The sequence below is a fragment of the Falco cherrug genome, chromosome 12, assembly GCF_023634085.1.
Source record: "Falco cherrug isolate bFalChe1 chromosome 12, bFalChe1.pri, whole genome shotgun sequence".
Taxonomy (NCBI): Eukaryota; Metazoa; Chordata; class Aves; order Falconiformes; family Falconidae; genus Falco; species Falco cherrug.
Genome location: NC_073708.1, coordinates 7,106,827 through 7,129,932, shown reverse-complemented (window position 1 = coordinate 7,129,932; position 23,106 = coordinate 7,106,827). Strand labels below are relative to the sequence as shown.

Here is a 23,106-nt window from a genome sequence, read left to right as displayed (position 1 = left end):
ATCTCACGAAGTCGACACGCAGAACGGCTGGCTAGCGAGCCCTGCTTTGGGGATGGAAAGGAGCTGGAGAGCCAGTTGGGACAACTGTGCTACTTCAAGTGATGGACAATGTTTCACTTACCAGATGTTGTAATAAAATAATTAACTGTTCTCCAGAAGCAAAGAACTTCTGGTAACACTTATTAAACAACTCCTAAAATACTGGGGTTTATTTGAGGAAACAGGTACATTTGATTTCTGAAGAGTATTTACAAAGATTAGGAAACAACAAAACACTGGGACATATTCTTTTCAGTATAGATGACAAAGACGTAATCCTCTTAATAGAAGTCTCAAAGCATGGATAAGGGTTCATCACAGCGCCCTTGTTCTTTTCTTCGCACACAATCTGGGTCAATCCAAGAGCAAGGCAGTAAGGTGCTACACACGCACTGTTCACTACCACTTCTCACAGCTGACCACCGTCCTTGTCCCAGTATCACGCTTCCAGCACAGTCCAGCCCTGCAGTCACTTTCACCTGCTAACTCGCAACTGGATTTTGAAATACACCTTCAGAGGTGAAACACAAACTGATTGTCAACACAGGAGCATCCTGTTCGCCTGTGGCACTTGCCAGTACAAAGATTACTTGGAAAAATAACATTTTATCAAAGCTATTTCAGCTCAGGCTAGAAGACAACAAAAAAACCACACCACCTCACAAGGACCATCCAATTTCATGTGTCCATAAGGTAGGAAAGCTTGCCATGTCAAGTGACCTTTATCACAGAGTTTCTACAGGATTTAACATACCTTTTTAAAGATGTGATTTCTTGTTTCTCTTTGCAGAAGGCACACTAAACACAGACCACAAACCATCCCAGAGTAAACCTCACTGTGTCTGCAGACAAATCCTATGCCTTTATGCTACTTGGCTGCTTTGCCAAGAGGCAGGGTAAAATTAATGCACCATTCACAGAAGCAGGGACTGACATCTGCCCCACCATACTCCCCTTTAAATTAAAGCCAGCAGAGGGGGTGTGACGGTCCCACCCTTTTCATTACTAACTTCCAGTAATTCTAAAAGACTTCTGACTACACACTTACTTTGTCTGTTTTGAACAGATGCGGTTAAGCCCCTTTGAGGTGTGAAGGGAAGACTGCATATAAATTAAAATGTGCAAAAAGGGACACCTTCAGAGGTTTGCATTGCCAGGACACTGTAACAGCAAGCAAATTTTACAGTTCATACATGCTCTCATACAGCGAGAGGTGCACTAATAAAGTAACCAAAACATCAACTAAGTGCTCAAAGATTGCTACAAGTCATTTTACAGTAATTAACAAAGATTTCTTACAACTATCATGTTTTGGCTTGAGAAAGCCAGGAAAATGCAAGCTTCAAAGAGAAACTCAAAGGATAATCAAATCCTGCTCTTCCACTGCAACAAGGCAGTTCTGTTCAACAATGTAACTGAAAAAATCCAGAATGGGTATTTTTAAAGATCTATTATAACGTCTTAAGAAAAGAAGAACTTTAACGAAGCACTTTTGCTCTTAAAGCTTATGGTCATTTTGCCATATTATTAGTGTATTACAGTATTACATATTTATATTATATATTTTTATATATAATATACATATACCATATTATAGCTTTATTACAAGAACTGCCACACAGAGTTAGACAAAAAGGTGCGTTAGCCCCGTAGCTCATTCCCAGCACCATGCAAAAGTGGTTGTCCAGGGCAGAATGCAAGGACAAAACAATGTGTAAATGAAGCTTCCAAATAACCTCTCCAGAAGTAGCTATTTGTGGTTAAGGGGCTTCCCAACTTTGTGTTCAAAGCTTAAATATATTTGTCTCCTAAGGAATTTCTTGAGCCCCTTTTTGAGCTCACACACTCCTAGCATCCTCTACACCTATAACAAGAAGTTAATTACTCTTCCTTTCGCTTTGCATCTGGCATCTGCTACTTCCATTTGATGTCCCCTCGTTCTTGTTTCGGAATAAAGAGTAAACCTTTCATCTTTTTAATCACATAGAACTCTATCAGATCTCTTATTCCAGGCTGAATAGTGCTAATGAACACAATCACACCGAAGCCATTCTACACCTTCATTCATCTTTACCACCCTATTTTGCACCTCTGCCAGCTTTGCTATAAGCCTTTTGAAGCAGAATGCCAGGCAGGGAGGAAGACCAACACCAGAACCGCACACAAATGATCTGATAAGAAAATCCTACCTTTTCCTAGCAGCCTTTCTTTCATGTGATTCCACTTTTCCAACCCTTCCACCAGCTGTGCCTGCTTCAGGTACAGACTACGGTGCATCAAGGCCAGCTCCTAATCAGAGCTCAGGTACACCCACAGCTGTGCACTTCCATACTTCACTACAGCCCTGCATGCAACACAACGCCACAGCAATTCAATACAAAATACTGTCAGCCAAAATAAAAGACCAGCTGTAGATAAACAGGAGGGACTTATTTGGTATCCATCTTCCTCATGTACTGTCAGCTTCTAGGGGTCTTGTTCAATCATTTGAGTGTGCTGTCCTTGATAAAACATCAGCCAAAACTGTGAAAATAATATGCAAGAAAGTTGATATCGTTCCTTGATCCTAATTTCCACAGTTGGATAGCTATTACAGCAACATTTTGTTCTTGCATGGGGATGCGAGAGACAACTTGCATAAAATTCAGCTTAGTAAGATTAATAATCAAAGCAATAAATCAACATAAAGCAAGCAGAATGCTGAACCCACTTTGAATCCTCATGTTTAGTCAATCAAAACAAAATGAAACACACATATTTTGTTACTTATTCATGGACTCCCCGTACACACACACACACCTTGAACATTCAGCACATCAATACAAAGCACTTATGCATTACAAAGCTGTAGCATCCTCCCAAGTCTACCATTATACTTCCAAGTGGAGTTCTTGTCTTTTCTGAAACAGCTTCATCTGGCTTATGAAAAGAACAACATTCAGGATTATTAGGAAAATATGTATTCAAATAACCAATCCAGCACAACATTAAACATCTCCACCAAACACACATTTTCACATCTCAAGTGCAATAAGCCTGGATCTTTCAGTAAAGTGTTGCTAGTGTATTCAGACAGCAAGGAGAATTCAAGGACATGGCAGAGACAGGCTCTCGCACGGGTGGGAGGCAGCGCAGAACTCTGCAATCAGCTAGCTGTAAAGCTCAAGGTAAAGAATAGTACCATGATCATTTCAGAGATTAAAAAATGCTCTAAGTGCCATATTTAACACATGGTTAGTGTAAATAACGTATATTCCTTTTCAGGCATATACTAGCTATATGGTCAGGCAACTCTCCCAACCCCTTATAAGCCTTTCCTTTTCCTAAAACCTGCTCCTCTCTTCCTTCTGTGACTGCTGTTCTAATTCCCCAGTTTCCAGGGAGATGAAAACAGATCCGTAACAAAAGACACATCAAAAAAAGAAAAATAAAGTGCAACTTCAACCCACACAAATGTCATCCTCACAATCTACCTGCGCCTGGCATCCAGCTGCCATTTAAACATTTCCCACCTCCTCTTCCTAAAGGACTGCGAACAAGCAGAGTAACAGTGAATGCTTTCACATTTCCCTTGCAAAAGTAAAGACAGAAAGCCAAGGCATTAACTTGACTATTTACTGCAAAAGAGGACAGCCAAACACTTTGCGCACTTTTTAAGGGCAAAAAGACTTTTGCTCCAACAAGATTGCTGTCCCAACAGATCACTTCCCTGAAAGCACCCAGGTGCAAAGACAGCCTCTCTGAAAGGCATTTGTCATTTGTGGCTGCAAAGGACAATGCAATTAGCTATTCGTACTTCTGCCCAACCCCCTTCACAAAATTATCTCCGGTATCATGAGCAGTTCTCTGCATTTCTATTAGAAGTCCTTTCCCTGCCTGCACCCCTTACATAGGGTTCACACGCCAGTGTGTAACAAAACACAAGTTATTTCCCTCTTGCCCTCTCCTAGATTATTAGCTGCAAAATTTTATGACATCTGAAGTCAGTTAAAGTCTCTTCAGTTTACAGCATTGATTTTTTTTCTGGTTGTTGGAACACTTAGATATAGTCACCCTCTTCTACAACCAGTAACAGAAGAAAAAGGAAGCGTTGTAGCCCTGAGGAGTCATCAAATGCGATCTAGCTCCCTACCACCTCCCTGGATGAAAGACTCAAGAAATGGGATTTAGAGTTCATATCTTCTAAACTGAAAAACATTTAAATTATGAAGAGACAGAAAAAAAGCCGTGATTAGATCAATTTTATTTCTTTTAAACACAACTTATGCCAGCTGCTCTGCAAATTTCAGCCGGTTACCAGTGAGCATATGCACAATGCATGAAGGAATGAAACTCTATGGCTTCTCCTGCCCCTGGAATTCTCATGCCAGGTTATCTTGCATTTGCAGCCTTATTGAAAGAAAGAGAACAGTTTTCTGACAAATGTAAGTTTTCATATTCTTCAGGTTTATCCTCAAACCATGCTTCTGCCCTCTGACAGTATCAGAGAGCTTATACACATCGTTGCGTGTGCACATACGTGTGCATCAGTACATACATGTATGCACACACACACTTTCTTCCAAAGAATTCAATGGGTTAAATCTTCATAGCATGTTTTAAACCACTGCTAAGGTCATCCCTGCGATGTCTTCACTAACAAAGCCTGCATTTTCTAGGAACGCAGCCGAACAAAACATACACTCTTCCATTGCTTTCCAATAGAAGGGTTCTTTGAAAGGCATTTCCCTGTTCCTGAAGCTGGCTTCCATAAGGTCTCTCACACTCTAACTTTTTTTGTTGCTTTGTTTGCCAATATTTAGAAAACTTGATCACACTGAAATAATTGTCACGCTTGCTAGCATATGGCAGACTGGTTTAAGGTGTTTCTTCTGTTTCTTTTTCCAGTGAAACTTACTCACCAAGTTGGGAATTCCCCATTCCCAACCCCTTCCATCACCCTGGAGCCAATTCAGGAGACTGAGAACCAGAAATAAGCTTTGTTTGCATCCGAGTTGAAGGCACCTTGTAGGTACCAATTTCACATCTGCTTTTACAGAAGGTTTCAGTGACAGCTGTATCAACAGCAATGGGATATCCTGGCCATGGATGTATTTACAATTACACATAATTTTTTTTTTTTTTTTTGAGAACTTTACTTTTCCAGGTCAAAAGGTGAACTGATGTGCCAGTATAATGTATCCTTGTGTAAAGTTCAAACACCCTGAAAAGAAGCAGTTCCCAAGAAGATCACTGGTAGGATGTTTCAGGAAGGAAGTCCCCAAGACTATTTTGACACTTCAACAGCATCACAGATACATGCCATGTTTCTCAGAGCATTCTCCCCCCTACTCTAGAAAACCTATCCAAGGAAAACAAAGATGCATTTGTCCAGGATCTCCAGCAGTTTCAAAGAAGTTGCAGCCAACATGTAAGATGCTTCCCAAAAAAACTCCCCCCCCCCCCCTTTTTTTTTTTACTGCCCACATGCTCAGATGATACGCAGCAAATCTGATGCATCCTGAACAGAGCAAAGCCTGAAGTTCTGGACACAAGTGTGGATATGTTTTTCTGCCTTATGTCAGCCAGAACAGACTTAGGAGAAGCTAGAAAGCAGCTTTTATTTAAATTAAAGAAAAAGCCTTAAAGCAAGTGGGAAAACTCCAATACTTTTTCTCAGGAAAAGTCAGATACTTGCTTGCATTAAGAACCCACCTTGAGTTTCTGGGAACATAGTTGGATGATGGAAGTCTACACTAATACTCCCAAAGGTGGTTTCAGAGAAAAAAAAAAAAAAAAAAAAAGACTAGCAAATTTTGAAGTCTTTCTTCCATGCCCTCAGGAGCTTGGTACCACGAGCTGGATGAGTATCTGAGCCACTTCCTCTTACAATTCACTGAAAAATATTTAGGAAGAAATGCCTGGTAAGGGTGTACTTCCAAAGATCAGTTTGTCATCATTTCTGGATATCCCCTTACCCTTCTTCCCCAGTTGTGAGGTTTACAGACAATAACATTATATTAATAATAAATATAAATATATAAATAAAAAACTCAATAGTATTTTTATCTCAATATATTAATTAGTATCTCAGCCTTGAGAAATCCTCAGAGTCACCTCTTCATTGCCTACCCATCAGCCCTGGAATCAGGCAGCAATCTGCAAGGAGAACTGCACCTGCTATTATACTGGAGCAATAAACACAAAGTTTTGAAACACTGCACACTCTAAAGGGTCTCCCTGCACCCAAGTCCTTCAAATCCTCATACCGCACAGCTTCATGTAACTCACAGACAATGAGATAACATTATAAATAACAGCAGCATGTCGTAGCTGTTTGCCTCGGTAAATTCCACAGTGAATAAGGCTCCGTGACTCAAGGCTAAACAGCACTTGATTCAAGAGTCATGGGGAAATAGTTTAAAACAAGAAGTGGGACACTGCTTTTCCATCCCTACCTAAAAGCTGTGCCCCTCTCATCTGTCCACAAAGGACAGCTGAAGGACAGCAAGAAAGCTGTTCACTGCTGCCAGGGCCTCTCTCGCAGCCAAATCTCTTGCGCGTTTGTTTGGTCTGCCTCTCCACTGCTCCACTCTTCCAGATTTAACAAACTCAAATTTAAGGGGTTCCTTTTCTGCAGCTGTATTTTCTTGTTGCTGAACCAAAGATCTAAAAGCTTGAGGGAAATCTTTTCCACCGACATACATACAGAGCACATGAAAATGTGCTTCAAGGACACAGCTATTCCTAGCTTACTATGGAGAGGAAAAAAAAAAAAAAGCTATCTTCCCAAGAAGCTGTACCCATGACCACTGTAATGATGTGCAAAAGAACCAACAAAGTTCCCGCTAGAGCCACAATCCACCTCCACTCCAATAGTTAATGATTAAATATTTTCCATTTTAAAAGCCTCCTGCCTCTCTTTTCTTCTAATACAATATCAAACCTTGGTGTTACCGAACCCCGAGATCACAGGATAAGGGCAAACAAGCTAGAACAATAAGACATGCTATCGCCATGACATCTCAAATAAATTTCAAACTGCATTATCAACACAAGCATTGTTAACTTCTGATCCATTTCTGTGCTGAATGCTATAATTTACCTTCATTTTGGTTATGGAGGTAAGCCAGCCAGCCACAACAGCATTACAAAATCATACAACTAGCCAAAACCAGTAGCAGTAATAGCTGTGTCAAAGTGGAGGGCTACAAGACAAACAGCCTGCTTGGAGCTCTTCACATTTAGTGGATCAGAAGAGGCATGCCTATACCTGCTACACACTTGTATTTTGCAGGTGGAACTTGGGAATATTATCCCTCCAGTTACTACATGAAAGAGTAACTCAGGGTAATGGTATTCTGGAGGAACAGTGCCTACCTGGCCTGCTATGTTAGCACTTCTGAAGGCAACCTGGTACACGGACCAAAAGCACAGAGAGGATACAAAAATACCCCAGACAGTGATGCAAGCAGCATTCGTTACTGAATCAACCGTTAAAAGTACACGGCATGCACAGGTAGAGCAATAAACTGATCTTGGCTGTGAGCAGAGAAACCTTAAGGAACTGAAATTAAGACAACAACCCCTGTTCTTTAACAAAGGCTGTCAAGCCCACGTCTCCACAGTGTCTCAACAACACTGCTGACTTAACGGTTACGGACTCCCTAAAGAGCCAGAGAAATTCCAGTGTCATAAACACCAAGGGCTTAAGACACAAAGAAGATAAACACAGACAAGGTAAACTTCAAGAGCAGCACTGCTTGGTTAAATAGATCTGGGCTCAGAAAGATCATGGTTCATAACCAAATCTCACTGACAGCATTGACAGATGCTGTAAACAGCCACACCTTGCAGATGAAAACCACGTTGCATTGCCAATTCTCAAGGCAACGTCTCGGTTCCTCATTCCAGCACCAACACAGGTGCAGAGGCCATAGAAGACTTCATTCAGCTTCACAGCTGAGCTGGAGAACTTATCCCCATATCCACAGAAGAACACGAAGCTTACTGTGATTAGCTTCATAACATATGAAGCACAGTGGTATTTTATTTCTGACAAAATTTACTATAATTAAAGTAAATAAGAGTCAAATATAGAGCACTTTTACTCTGTTCTACCAATTAAGTGAAGCAAAATTACTAGGTGGGAGAGTTAGGTGGACAAACTGGGCAGTTACAGTTTTGAAGCTGGCACCAGAGACAAGACAACAACATTAAAGGACCAGAGAAGTTCAGAAGTTAAAAGAGCACACCAGTCCAGAGAAACAACTTCACAATAAATCCACTGGCAGGGATGTGTGCTCTCTATTCACTTGCTCAGCCTGGAATTTTACCAGCTGTTTCTCAGAAATAACCATGCAGATTTTCTGAAGTAGCTCAGTTTGCACAACATCATTGTAAGTTAAAGGAAAATTACCTCCCCTTTTCCCACTTCTATTTCACAAGTACTTAAGAAAATCCCCTAAAGTAATATTATAAGGAGAACATCAAGAAGAGAGAGTTAAATGCCGACCAACAAGCATTTCTTGGTTGGAATATTACATTTATTATTATTCATGATAAACCCACTCCCTAGAGGCTCGTAACAAAACCCAGCAGTGCATGTGTATCTTCACTGGAGTACAGAAGGTCACCACCTTCTAAGGGGTAACAATTATAAAACTCTTAAGAGTTTATCAGCATCAAAAAGACATCCTCAGGCAGTAAGAACAAACACTTCACTAGGTCAGGAGAGGCTGCTCCACATCAGGAACTTTCTCACAGCATCAGTTCAGAAATGCTACGTCCAGGTCCTGCAGAAACCTCTGCAAGATGAGGCGGAAAAAGCTATAAATTTTAATTAATATGCTGCACTGTCACACGAATCATTTTACTTTGTGCTGTACTATGCACAAAGCCATAATTTAATAAAAAAAAATTCTGAGTTTTCATCACTGGTTTCCATCATAGTGAACCTCACATTATGCTGCTTTATGCCCTGTTGCACTGCCTGGCATATCAAACAATGGTCAAGACCACGACCTGGGATATGCAAGTCTAAGCAGGAATGTTTCCTCACCATAATCTGCAGCAGATTCACAACTAGCCTGGAATACAGGTCTGGCTTGGGGGGGTTACTACGCAAAGGAGATATGCCAGAAGTGTCTGCAAAATGTTTGACTAATCTGCTTAAACATAGCCTCTAAAAGTAAAAACCAAAAAAACTTTTAAGTTAATTGTTATTGAATTCTGACTGCTAGAACTATTTTATGCCTAGATGTGGTGTTTAAAGAAAGCCACAGCCTCGTACCCAAATCTTATTTTGTCCTCCAAGTCATACCAGTTCCCCGGAGAATGTGCTACTGCCTCAGATTCCTCCGTTTAGTTTTTTTTAAAGCACGAATGGCCAGCATAAGTGAGGTCAGGCTCCAGTGACCCATCAGGAAAGTACATGAAAGCTGGAGACAAATCTGGGTGATGCTCACTCATCTGTGTCAGCTCTTTAAAGAAAGAATTCCCCTTGTAAAACATGGGTACTTTTTATTCTGTGACTGCATTTGTAAGGTTGGAACAAGAAAAATCAAGAATAAAGGAAAACCCTGAAGAGGAAATAAATGGAAAAGATAAACTTCAGATGACACCAACAGGCCTCCCATAAAATGCCTTTATTCTCTAGTTCAGAGACCTCTTCTTAACTGCTACAGGAAAGTCTACAGTTCGCTTTGCAGAAAAGTCCAAACTCAACTTCATAAAGTTTAAAACTGTTAAAAATGTTATTTGTGTTAGACCTGAAAAAGAAATGCTTGCAAAAATGTTATAGAATCATCTATTATGTAAAACAAATACATAGGATATTTCTGAAAAAAATCCTAATTGTGCAGATTTCTCCAAATGAGGTGTCCTTTCGACAAAGCCAAACCTCACTGGGTGATTGCCACTAACACATGCACCTCATATCACCGGTGGTATCTCCTCAGAGAAATGCAGGCATCTATAGGAGACGACATATCAACGCTAGCACTCCAGCACGTCTCAAATTCAACAAGCCATTTCCTTGCTCATCAAGCTGCCTCAGTGATCTTAGTTATTAGAAATCAATTAGTGCAGCAGTTCATAAGTTAGGTGTACCGTAACATGCAGACAGGCGGATCTGAAGCTAGCATGCAGGTACTGAATTAATAACTAAGAATCTAAATGAGATGGGTTTTTTTCCCCAGGAAGCAAGGCCATCTGAGCCCAGTTTCTGCACGTTTGACTTCCCATGCTACCTCTCTCACCCCTTACCCTGAAGTCTCCGAACCCATCAGCAGCTTCCCCAGGTAAGACAAAGCAGTAGGTGGAGTGGAGAGAACGAAACTCCCTGGAACCCTGTTTAGATGAGTTTCTGACGTGAAGTCACTTCTAAAGAAAAACTTCTGGTCTGAACTTGTACTGGGCTCAGACAACAAAATGCAACTAAAGAAACAGGGTGGGGAGGGGTGGTGGTGGTGGTGGGAATCTCAGTTCCAGAGCTCAGGAAACATCTGGCTCCTGAAACAGGTGTCTTTTACGAGTTGTGAAATAAGGTATCAATATCAATAGCCAAAAATGATGGCTATATAGTCAGATTCAAATACACACGATCCATTTTCTGACAGACATTGCACAAGAGGCCATCCATATCCTGCTGAGATAGCAACAACCGAAGGAGTTTATCACACAATTCAGTGCCAGCAGCCAAACCAGGTAGTAGTTTTAGCTAATAAAATACTCAGGGCGGCTAGAGTTCAGGAAGAGAACTGTAAGCCACCACATTCAAAGGCACAGGCGAGTAGCACTAATCGTTCGTGACAAGACAGCATAGCTGAAAGCCAAGAGGCAGGTAGGTTTCCATGATGGATTAAGGCTATCACATAGCAGGGGTGGTGACCAAGCCAGTACACTAAAATAAGACACCGAGGCTCCAAAACAGCTTTTGGCTCCTTACCTCTTAGGCACCTGATAAATGTGAAATGCTGAACCTCCAGCAAAAAAAAAATAATAAAAAAAATCCAAAGCTTACTTCAAAATCAGAGCCAAGAGTTTAGAAAAATTCTTGTCTCCTCCTTTTCAGGTACACAGGTCTAACTACTGTCAAAGAATCTCAAAAAAGGGAAAAGAGGTGAGACCTGGTAGATTTTCAGACCATAGCTCAGATTTTCCCCTCTTCCCCTTCCTTTCGCTCCTCAGTTAACATCAGTATATCCCACCTAGAGTAGCAACTTCTCTCCCAACAGAATAGCTACTGCGAAGACACCTCTTGTACTTTAGAGTATTTGGCACAAATGTTTCTTGGGTTTCTAGAAATTACTGAAGAAGGTGCACTTTTGACCACCAAAGAAGATAGCTCAAGCATCAGAACTGTTAAGACACTATAGGCTAGAAAAGATCAATTTTCAAATAATCCTTTTGGATTGAAAACCAGATAAATTTCAAATTATCTTGCATTATCCATCCAATCCAAGTGATCAATGAAGTAGAGAGGTTTCCTTAAAAGAGTTATGAGATTTTAGTATCTTGTGCAATATTCGATATATGCTAAAACCCCATCACTACAGATGTTATAACAGAGGCTATGTCCTCATTATTTTAGCAGCTATCAAGTCTGAAATTATTACAGTGATTAACTGGAGATCATGTCAGCAACTTTCCTAACTTGAAGACAGATAGATAGAGCTGATCACTCACAGACATGGACCTGAAACAAATTACCAGCTATAAAAATGGAATAAACATTGGCTCAATTCCTTCTGTTTTTCAATAAATAGCAAGCTGTTTTTCTCTTCCTATTCTATGTTAAGCTATCCCTAAGTTTCTGACGTCTCAAAAATACCCACCAAACAATACATGTTAAAGTTAGAAAATGCATCCCATTTAATTATGATGTTGTGGCAGTATAAGCTTCAAAACAGAAAGAGGAGGGCCCTCATGAGATGTTCACCTTTTAAAAGAAGATGAAAGTTGTCAGAAGAATGCATTCCAACTTCTAGAGACTTCTAATTTCTATGTAGGAATAAAACTTAGATTTAAGTTCCTTGTGTTTGAAACTATACTAAATAACCAGTCCCAAACGCTCAGGCTACAAACAGCCTGTGGATCGGCCCCCACCAGAGCTATGACCAAATATTTCTCTTCAAGCATATGGTTGGCAACTCTGGCCAGCCCCCAAATCTCAGAAACAAATTAATTCTCTGACTATACAGCACTTCACAGAGGTAATTAATCTCCAGTAGGATTAGCCTGCTGATGCTCAGAAACCACCGGTTATGTGAATAACCACCAAGAAAATCACAGAGAACTGCAACTCTGGTGGCGTTTTTAGACCCTATCTTACCTCCATATATTTGTGTAATTATTCAGTAGTAAATAAGCTGTTATATAGACAGGGAAAAAAAAAAGTAATAATGAAAGCAGGTTCCTGATGAATATCCGTTATCTCCCTCCAGCACCACAATGCAATAAACCAAACATCTCCCAGAACTACCACCAGTTATTCCTGCTCTGCTTCCTCGTGCAATCGGCACTATCGTGCTATGGGCATCGAAGAACCAACCCCAGACCTTCAGCCGCCTCTTTCTGCAGAAAAGGGGTAGGACCTTCCACCCTCTTATGGAAACAGATCATTATGCTAGAAAACTGAGGAAGAGAGAATACAGTCAAGCACCTCACACCATCAAACCAGGCAATAAACCCTTACCACAAACAGTGCACTATTGCATTTGTAGCTATTTAGCTTACTTCATTTTGTAGGGACAGTAGCACATTTGGTCCACATGTAAAAACAGACCGAGTTCTTACTTCAACCTCAATTCTAATTTGAAATGGTGGAATTAAGACACCAAAAAAGTGTAGAGTGCTCTTCAATTTATTCTTGATTTCTTTTCCCCCTGCAATCTATAAAAAAACCAAAAAAAAACCCCCCACCCAGCTGTAAGAGCAGGTTACTAACATTTCAGGCCACACATTGGAAGTGTTGTTCATTTCAGGTTTGTTTTTTTTTAAAACTCATCTTTCAGTGAAAAATGGTCCAATTGCTAGTTTTACTGTTTTATTACAGAAAATTCTCACATGATCCAAGCTTTCAGAAAGTTACAGAGATTCCTATGCTCCGTTGCTAATACAAGCTACGTTTTCAGAATATGAACAAAGTCCTTTCAGCTGTAATTGCACAGTGTAGAAAAATCCCACATTTTTCTAGACTGGGAAGGAATCTATGCATTCCGCAAGTAACACTTTTACAGAAGCCAGATGACTTTTTTTTAATTTCACACAACTTCTCAAGCTGCCATCTACTCAACTTTTCTCCTTCCTCTGAAGTTACAAGAGAAGTAAGCAGTTCACGTTGTTTGCAAATGTACAAGGGAAGCTTAACACCACCCAATTACTTTGGAAGGTTTTTGCCAAGAACTGCCCACAACACTAACAGAAACCTCAAATGTTTCATGCCGATCTGAAAATACCTTAAGTTAAAAGACCTGACACCCTCTTCCCAGTGGTAATATTTCTTACTAGTTTCAAATAACTCACTTTGGCTGCAATGTGGTCATAAGACAAAATACTCATCGTTTGCTGGCCCACGCTCACGAATATTGAGCAGGTGGAACACTGGGGAGATCAGCTTGCTCTCCACCAGATCCCATTTTTAATCAGCTTGGCTAAAAGCCAAGGGTTATAGAAACCAGTGACTTGCTCAGAACTTTTAGATTGTTTAATCCTGGAAGTATGGCTAATTCTGAGCAAACACCTGTGATGGAGCTAGTGAAGGTTAAGTCCGTGTACAAGATCAAAGCAGTTTAATGCAGCCGAGACCTGGTGTAAGCAACACCATCCTCCACCACGGACAGCACCTATTTACAAGTAGTAAAAAAAAAAAATAAATTACTCCTGCTTTAATAGCAGTATGAGACTTTCATGCCATTGTCACAGTCACAAGTGGCTAAATTCTGGCAAAAAACCCTAAACAAAAATACCATGGCAGCAGATGTGAGGAACATGCAGTACCCCCCTACAACTGCGTAGCATGTTCTGGGATTCCCACCAGGAAGCTATTCTCCTAAGAGTATTCTTTACTGCGTGTATGCATACTAGGAGTTGAGAAATACCAGCACAGCATGAAACTGTGACCAAATAAGCCTAGTTACATTTGCAGAGGTCCAAAGAACAGAACCATTAGACCTGCTTATAGCCTGTGTCACCATCACAAGCACCGGCTCTTCCAACCAGATCCAAGTGGCTTAAGAATGCCATCATTTGTTACAGCACAAAATGAATTTCCACAATTCAGCCAGTTGAAATGAATGTAGTTTTAAGCAGTTTTATAGTATAAACAAAGATCAGTGGAAGAAATGCAAAAGTAGCCAATAACTGAGATAATACTGCTTCCTACCCCCAAACCTCTCCTTCCAAATCCCCAAATACTAGGTCTGCAAGTGAATCCTCAAGCCTGGATTGTGGAGATAAGAAACAGGCAAATGGATGAACATCACAAAATTAACTTGTTTGAAGACAGTAAAGCAAAAACACGCAGCACTGAGGGAAGTTGTTTTTTTTTTTTTCCTTTGAATGCTATGAACTGAAGACTGCCAAAACAGATAACAGATGGCTTGCACTGGACAAGTAATATTCAGTATCTATTGAAGCTGGAGTTGTCTGAAGAAGTTTTTAAAAAAGTTTCCCAAAAGTTAGAGAGACCAAAAGCATCCAAAGGGACATCAGACAGGTTCCGAGTATTGTAGCACAGTGTCAGGCTTCCTGCCATGGCAGGAGCAGTTCTCCAGGTATCGGTCAGGACAGCAACCTGACCCAAGTAGTTACAGTACGTATGGCACCAGCAGTACTACAAGGAGAGATTTATTGAGTCTTGAAGGCACTCAGAGCTTTGCCTAACAAGATTTCACCACTACCGCACACTCTGAACAGCATCTGCTTAAAAACAGAACATCTTCCCTTAGTAACGGATTTTTACAAGTTAATCTACAATTCATATCCTTTAGTCTTAAACAGACATGTTAAACAGTGAGGTTTGGTGAGGTTTGGGGGTTTGTTGTTTTGGTGGGGTTTTTAACCCGAATTACGAGTTCACGTACATTTCTTATAAGAGGAGGTCAAACTCTTTCTCTTGACTGACTCAAATGAAAACATATTGAGATTATGAGTAAATGTAGCCAGCCATAAATCTTTCTCCCTCAATTAGTTTCTACAATCAACTGAAGAACAGCATCAAGAATACCCTGCAGATTTGAACAAGAAACAGCAATTTACAAGATATAAATAATCACTTTCGATACAATTGGGAATATGAAGATAATTACATACTTCTCTAAACATATCTGCGTGGGATTTTATCCATCCTTCTGGAGACAAGCATTGCCTTCCATCAATGTTTTAGCCACTGTAGACATCTTAACCTCCCATCTTATTCTTCCTGAAGTTCAGGTACTATCTATCTTTTTAGGCACACCATAAATTTATTCCAAGTCAGTATTCACATTACTACTGTAAAACAGTAAAAACAAAAGTTTCTGTAAAATTTCTTTCTACGTAGCTCCTACTAGCATTTTGACTAGGTTTTGAAAGAGTGCCTTAAGTTAGCAAGTCTAGTTGGGCACTTCTTTCCATCATGCTGGAGTCACTGAAATCACAGTCACATGAAACCCATGGTTTATCTGAAACCTTGGCTGTGCTCATTTTCCCCACATCTTCATTTCCCAGAGCCAGTGAACTGTATGATAAAATAAACAAGTTTTTTATGAGTTCTCTTATGGACCAACATGACACAGGGCCAAGATTCTACATGCACTTGATGATGCCCTGATTTCCTTCCTTTCCATATCATGTCTTCCTCAGTCCTATTTAAAAACTTTTAGTAGTATTAATGACATACTCAAGTCATCCAACAACTGACGAGCAAGACAGCTAGTAGCATCATTATCTGTTTTACCAAATTAAATATTTTCATTTGTGAGGGAGCCATTCTTACCCCACTGTAATCTAAGTGCGCCTACCTCAGCACTTCAGCTGGTCAAAGAAAAGCAGAGTTTAACAATTAGCACAGGGTCACAGCATGTTAATGGATTTTACTGCATGCTACATATATTGGTATTCAGAAAGATTAATGGCAGAAAATGCATTAATTAATCATCTTAACGAGCCTGATTGTTTCTCTAAAGGAAAGGCAAGAAAACCAGTTCTTGCTCACAAGTGGGGAATGTGTGCTGTCTGCCACATACCTCTCTGTATTGTTCAAGTATCCTGGGGTTACTAAACTGCAACAACACGTGGCTCACTCCAGAAGCCTACCGCCTCCGGCAGCAGCGTTCTTCTTCAGAGCACCCTGCATTGGTGAGCAATGTTGCCAGGGAATTCTCCATCCCAGGGTGACAAGAGGAAAAAAAGCAACAACGAAAAAATCCCACTAGCATGGTGGGTGGGGGTGCTTAGTGTTTAGTCCTCCGATCTTATTTGCATGCAAAGCTCTAATGTCACACTAATTCCAATGGGACCAGTTGTGTTACTCCCTGTAGGTACCATTCAAGACTCCAAATGATCACTTCAATTTTAGGTTTACTTTCAGTTTACAGATGTATCAACAAGTTATTTTCTCCCTTCTCACTCAGACTCAAGCCTTCCAACAAGCATTTTCAAAAGACACACTTGACAATAATTACAATAAATTAGTAACACACACTAAAACTTGATTTTGGCAAATCTAAGCAAATTCTAAAGTGCTAGCACACCTTCCCTTCAGCACTCAGTGACAAAGCACTGGTAAAAGCCATTTACCACCCAAGACTAACAGAACTTTACTCCACTGCCATTTGGAAATAGTAAGGAGCCGCCTAACTCTTGCATGATTACCGTCAAGACAAACCATCAGATACTACTGCCAAGAAGCCGATTTCTCTGCTCCTGACATTACGCCTTCTGTTAGATTAAGAGCTTCTCTTCTACTGTGAGGAAATACAACTTTCTTTTATTCTTGGTTTCAGCTAATGATATTTTACCCCCTCCTGAACAGAAACCAAAGTTAAAATGGAAAGGCTCAGGTCTACTGCTCTTTAAAATACACTTTTACAAATTACCACCTCCTTATATCATTGCTTCAACTTACGTTAATAAAATTAACATATCTTAGCTCAGATTTCTGACATTAAAGGTTGCAAGAGGCCTACACAACACCTTATCTAACAGTCCACCTCGGAGAAGCTACACGCGATACAGATGTCAGAAGCTGCCTGCAGTTTGAATTTCAAAAGCTACCCCTATCAGCCTACATCAATCACAGGAAAATATAGATCCGTTTGCTTCACAGAGAAAAGATTTTTGCCTTTATAGCTGAAAAAAAAAAAAAAGTTTCTTAAAAACCGTCTCTATTGATTTTAACAAGAGCAAGGAGCACTCAGAACACCAACAAACCAAATCACCTATTAACCCTTGGGAGAAAGTCCTGTGGCAAGTTTTGCAGCCCTTCAACTAAATAGCTGCCAAATAAAAACACCTGTGTACAGTGGCCATGTATCACCATCTGAACAATCATCGTGCATTTTTCCCCCCCTTAAAATTTTTAAGTCACACCAGCTGCCCAGATGCATTTGAGGAGAAGCCTCATTCAGGCCAGGTATCACGTATTTGTCATTACACTTATTTGCCCCAAAGCACAAAGGCCTGCCCTAGAAGTCAGATAATTAGAACAGTTAATGAATCGTTTTAATATTTCAAGTCCTTAAGTGTCTTGGAACCTCTACCAGGTTTCATGAATTTCCATGAATTTAGTTAACACACACTATAAGGCAGGTATGAAATAGTAAAATTTTTGTTGGTTAATGTTTCTTCCACAGGATAAATTTACTTATTATGCAAAATCAGTTCCAAGATATTCAAATTAAATACCGGCATCACCAGGGAAAGCTCCAATACTTTCATACACAAACAGTAAGAACAAAGGCAGGCAGAAGGAATTTAGTTTTTTTAAAAAATCCTCAAGCTTGTACTCAAATGAAGTTCTTAATGCCACACTTCTGATAAAGATAATCACTGAGTGCAAATCAAACAAACACCACTCCTCCCCCCAAAGGAAATGCTTTAAATATGGGAAGTGGAACACTTAAACAGGTTAAATATAAAAAATAAAAATCCTACTACACAGTGAAACATCTGAAACTCCAATGGACCCACGGCAGAGCAGGACATGCAAAACCCTGAGGCTCTGCACCATCGGCAACGGACAAGGCAGAGCACAAAGCAGCTGGAGGACAAAGCTCCCTCTTGCTATCTTTAATAAGCAGACTATGATATCTAGCTCTCTGCCAGCACCAACTGCTAGGGAAGCTTAAAAGGAAGTTCATTATGAGTAAATTTTGACACCAAAACCAGCTACAGCAGCAGATCATGGAATGAGGTACAACCTGGCTACTATTTAAGAGGTCCTTCTTTGCAACTGGAACAGTCATTCTGATGACCAGTGTTAAGATGTTCACAAAACAAAATTAGCCCAACTGCTACGCTGAAAAGGTAGTTTTGGGGGGAGAGAAAAAAAAAAGTAATGAAAGCTTGCAAGAGAGCAGCTCACGAGAAACAGAAAACAACAGTGGCTTCACTGATCAAGTGCCACAGAAGGCAATCACAAAGCAGAAAAAATTAAACAGGACAACTTCCAAGTCACTCAGAACCCACCAGAAAATCTCTTCATGCTTCTCAATCATGACAGAATTCACAATCCATTTTCTACATTTCATGGTTTCTAGGAGAATATACACCACCATACATGTACTCGTTCGATAGCTTTCACTTACAGGCAATGGGCCAAGAAGACGCCTGCCTCATTAGGCACATGTCAAAGCCTACATTTCAATACTACAGAGCCATACACAGACTTCCAACAATTCAATAAACTTCTGAAAAAAAAAAAAAAAGATATAAGAAACAGCCCATCCAGCAAAGTAGCTAACTTAACCTCAGAGGCCAGGCATGACAGACCTTGTTCACAGATCGAAGACTTTTGCTTAGGAGACACGCAAGTTGACTACCTTTAACGTAATCTTAACTTTAATAATTTAATTTTTTAATTACTAAAATAATTTAAGTAAAATTTTAACTTTAATCTTAAAATTAATAATTTTAAAAATTCTAAGGAAAACAATGTCATACATAAACAATGTACTGGAAAGCAGTAAAGGTTCTGAGCTTACTCACGTTATCTTACGTTCCTCTGAAACAGTGTCATGATTCCAACAGTTTTACAAGACTTAATGAAGACACGGAGTGAAACAGCTCAGCACCATCAGTGCTGGGTTTTCCCCTTGCCAGCACCATGCCTTCTGCAGGAACTCGCTCCTGGCCCAGAAACCAAACCATAATTTTCTGCTTCTTCCTCTTCCTCCTCAGCAGTTGCACATAATCCAAGTTGTAACGCTTGCACTGAAGTTTTACAGAATATACAAGTGTCTTCACTCACCACACTCTAAATTAGCTACCCAAAAAAATATAAAAGAAATATTGTGGTCTATAAAAGCAAGATACAGCCAAACTCAAAATCAGCTTGTCAAAGAACCAGGCACCAACTCCTATTTCAGTCATAAAATTCCTCGCTATGCAGTAAGGAGGAAGCTACAATAAAAATAAAATGACAAGAGAAGGCTATTAAACAAAATCTGCCTTTAAAAATGATCCGATATCACAAATGCTACTTGTACTTTGTGAATGTAACCAATTTGACAGGAGCAGTAACTGGAAACAGATTGTAGTTGACACATTGACGTATTTCTACTCTTGATTTAACAGGGAAGTCGTTCAACTTTCTACTGGTTTTCTAACTTGAAATAAAATAACAATGAAAGTGAAGAGACGAGAGCCTCCCCATCCACAGAGAAGAGGCCACAGCTAACGGCAGGTGGTTCAGTTCTTCAGCTGGCTCTCCCTGCCCCATGACAGACAGCATTTCTGCAGACTGAATTCCTAAACCACTAGATCAAAGCTTGTGCTATTCATTTATTTTATTATTGACAGGTCCCAGAAACTTCAAGACTTGCACGAGTCTCAATTCAATCTAGGAAAATTGGGGTTTTGCAAATAATTTATATTCACAGGTTCATTGGAAAAAAGCCACAAATGAAAATGCTTAAGTGCAAAATATGTGAATATTTAATTGCTCTAAAAGCCATTTCTTTTTACATTAAGATTATATTGGCTGATAACAAACACCATGCGTACAGGTGCACTTTAGATTAATAAAACGCAGTATCAGAGACAAAGCAAAAAGACTGCTGTTGAACACAGCTACCTAAATAAATGCTGCTTAGGTGAGAATATCTGGTAAATTGTAAAACCAGAAACGTATGGCGAGAAAAGACACAACCTGATTGCTTACCTACAGCGCAAAAAACAACTGTAATCCATAACTCGTTGCTAGTTTCATATACTTCTCCACTTCTGGGATAAATATACTGCTTAATAAGACAGACATACAGTCTCCGTGCAGGTTCTACTATTCTAATAGTCTAATTCAGACTATTGATACATGTATGCAAAACAAAATCTCTGTTTTCACGAAAATTGTCCCGAAACCCACACCCACAGAGGATGCACTATATATTTCTTACAGCTATGTGAAGATAAACTTTGCACTGCCTATGGAACTATATGCAATATATCTTTCCGTTAAAAGTAACCCAGTTCCTTAGGCTTTGAAATGCAAGAGTAAACGTACCAACAGAAAGAACAACACCTAAGTAAAATAAATAAATAAAAAACCCACCAACCACAAAACATCAAAACCAACGAATTATTCACATTATCTTGTTGACAACAAAGAGCCCGTCAGTTCAGGTAGGCCTCTTCAGAGCTGCCATTTCTCCCCCCCCCCCCCCCCCCCGCCCCTTGCCAGTTTAGTTCCACTTTAGTTTAGGCAGCAGCATAATCCTCCCGCTTTGATCAGCTGCAAAACTGCTTGTTCTAAACAGACGGATGCGCGGAGCCGTCACATTCCACAGTCAGTCATCTTCTTGCAGCTTCCCCAGCCAGAAAGCGAGCACCCAGCAGCAGCTAATAGAGCTGGGTTCCTTAATTCAAGATCAAGAATATTTGTAAATAAATATACGTACAGAACACTTACTAAATAGGCCACTTTCTATTAGGATCTGAACAGATTATTTTTCTCCCACACACTGAAGAAAAGCACAAAAGATTAACTCAAGGTCGGCAGGCAGACACGGTACACCACGGACCTATACAACCAGGGAGTAGATGCTGCCTCCTCCCTTACAACTCTTCTCAGAAACAGCCACGGTCTTTGAAACCAAACTATGAATTTCCCTTTCCATCAACAAATGATTGCACCAAGCACGGCGTAGAAGAAGGGCGCTGGATAAAAACCAGCAAACTCATTCTCAGATGGCAAACTCCCTGCTTTGTTTAGGTTTCAAATAGCCTTTCAAGCCCTTGTTTTCATTTCAAATAACCTCTTGTCATCCTCCAAAACTGAAGATCTAGATAAATTAACTTTCCAACGAAGATCAGTGCAACATTATGCAAAATAGAAAGAGTGCTGCCTAATCCAGAAGCTGCAAGTGCAAAGCAGCTGCACTCACTTCCGACACAGCAGAAGTGAATTCTAACTTAAAAATCAGAAGCAGGACTTAGTATTAAAAAAATCTCAATGTAAGTCTTGAAAGACTGAAAACAGAACTATGACTCAAACCAAATCCGAATCCACAAATAAGACTCAAACACTTTAAATACAGAAGTTGCCAACTCTCACCATACACAACACGACACTCGAGCAACTAAGCGTAGTACTTCAGGCACTTCCTCATTTTTGCTAATTTCTGTAAATAAACTTTAAATCGAAAAACAGAGAATGACAAAATGCCAGTTCTCAAGCAGTCCAAAACATCCTCGCCAAAGGGCTGGAAAAAGTAAACCTAAGAATGGGAAGAGAACTCATGGTGGCAGTTTTCTCCATTCCATTAGAGACAAATATTGTCATCCAGAAAAAAAATATAATTGAAATAACACCACCTCTTTGGTTTACAGTTACAACCCACTCCTAAAAGATGAAAGCTGTACTGACATCAGTTAATACTCTGAGAGGTTTGGGGTTTACTTCCTCTGTTTAAAAATCTCACAACAGCAGAACTGTGCAAAGACTGTAAGGTCTGACGGATATTTGCAACAGAACTCAAGGAAGTTGTGGTATTTAACACTATGTCTAAGCTTCTTCCTCTCTACTTTTTTTTTTTTTTTTAAATTTGGAATATTTCAAGTGGGATCTCCTGTAACTGGTATAAAGTGATTAGACAGTAACATTACAGCACCAGAAACCGAACACTTCCATTCTCCAGACAACACTTAGACAAAAAGACCGTTTTCAAACTCCAACAGGATCTTGCTGAAGAAACTGCAAAATAATGAGAGAAAAGAGCACAAGTATAAAGTGGTTTCATGTAAATCGCAGCTTCTTGCAGTATTCAGAATAAATCCCCCTGCAATATTCTAATTTTGCACTCCAGCACAAGTCAGTATAGGACTTAATAAAAATCAAGCCCCTTCAGATACCAGAAAGTTAAGACAAACTGGAAGCTAGTATTTGGAAGGCTTTGGCATGGTTATTCAGTATTATTTTTTTTTAAATAATAAAATTCAAAAGCCCACAGCATCAACCATAATCTTGAGATTCTTGTGCCACTTCCCCTTGCCACAGCAGAGGATCACTCATTTATCTGCTGCTGCACATGGCGTTTGTCCAGCAAAGGTAACAGAAAAAATTATAGGCTGGCCAGGAGCCATAATGGCAACTCTCCTCAGCATAGGTGGAAGTTACGATGGAGAAATTCATAAGGCAGGAAAAGAATACCGACACTAGCTTTTTACCCGCTCTAAAGAGTAAAATGGTGCACGTAAATGAAAATCTCAAACAGACATTGGTCTAGTTATGTACAAAAGAACACACAGCGCCGTAATTTCTCTTCCTTATTTGATAGGTAAAGCTTCAAAATATCTCAGAAAAGTTATCATGCGTGATACCATGCACCACAGAGGCACAGTTGAACACTAACGAGAGTAAAATACCCAAACAAAATGAGAATTGCAGCC

The 23,106-nt window shown here is 39.9% G+C and overlaps 1 protein-coding gene across 2 annotated transcripts in view; it reads right to left on the bottom strand.

Moving 5' to 3' along the window:
• Nucleotides 1-23,106, bottom strand: part of XPR1 (xenotropic and polytropic retrovirus receptor 1) — a 109,438-nt gene that overhangs the window by 67,589 nt on the left and 18,743 nt on the right. The window contains exon 1 of one of the 2 annotated variants that reach the window (XM_055724259.1): nucleotides 18,810-18,855. The exons of the other annotated variant lie outside the window; for it this stretch is intronic. Coding sequence (XP_055580234.1) covers nucleotides 18,810-18,849 — 40 coding nt within the window. The 5' untranslated portion in view covers nucleotides 18,850-18,855. Of the gene's footprint in view, nucleotides 1-18,809; nucleotides 18,856-23,106 lie in introns of those variants that run through there. 2 annotated transcript variants of the gene reach the window in all.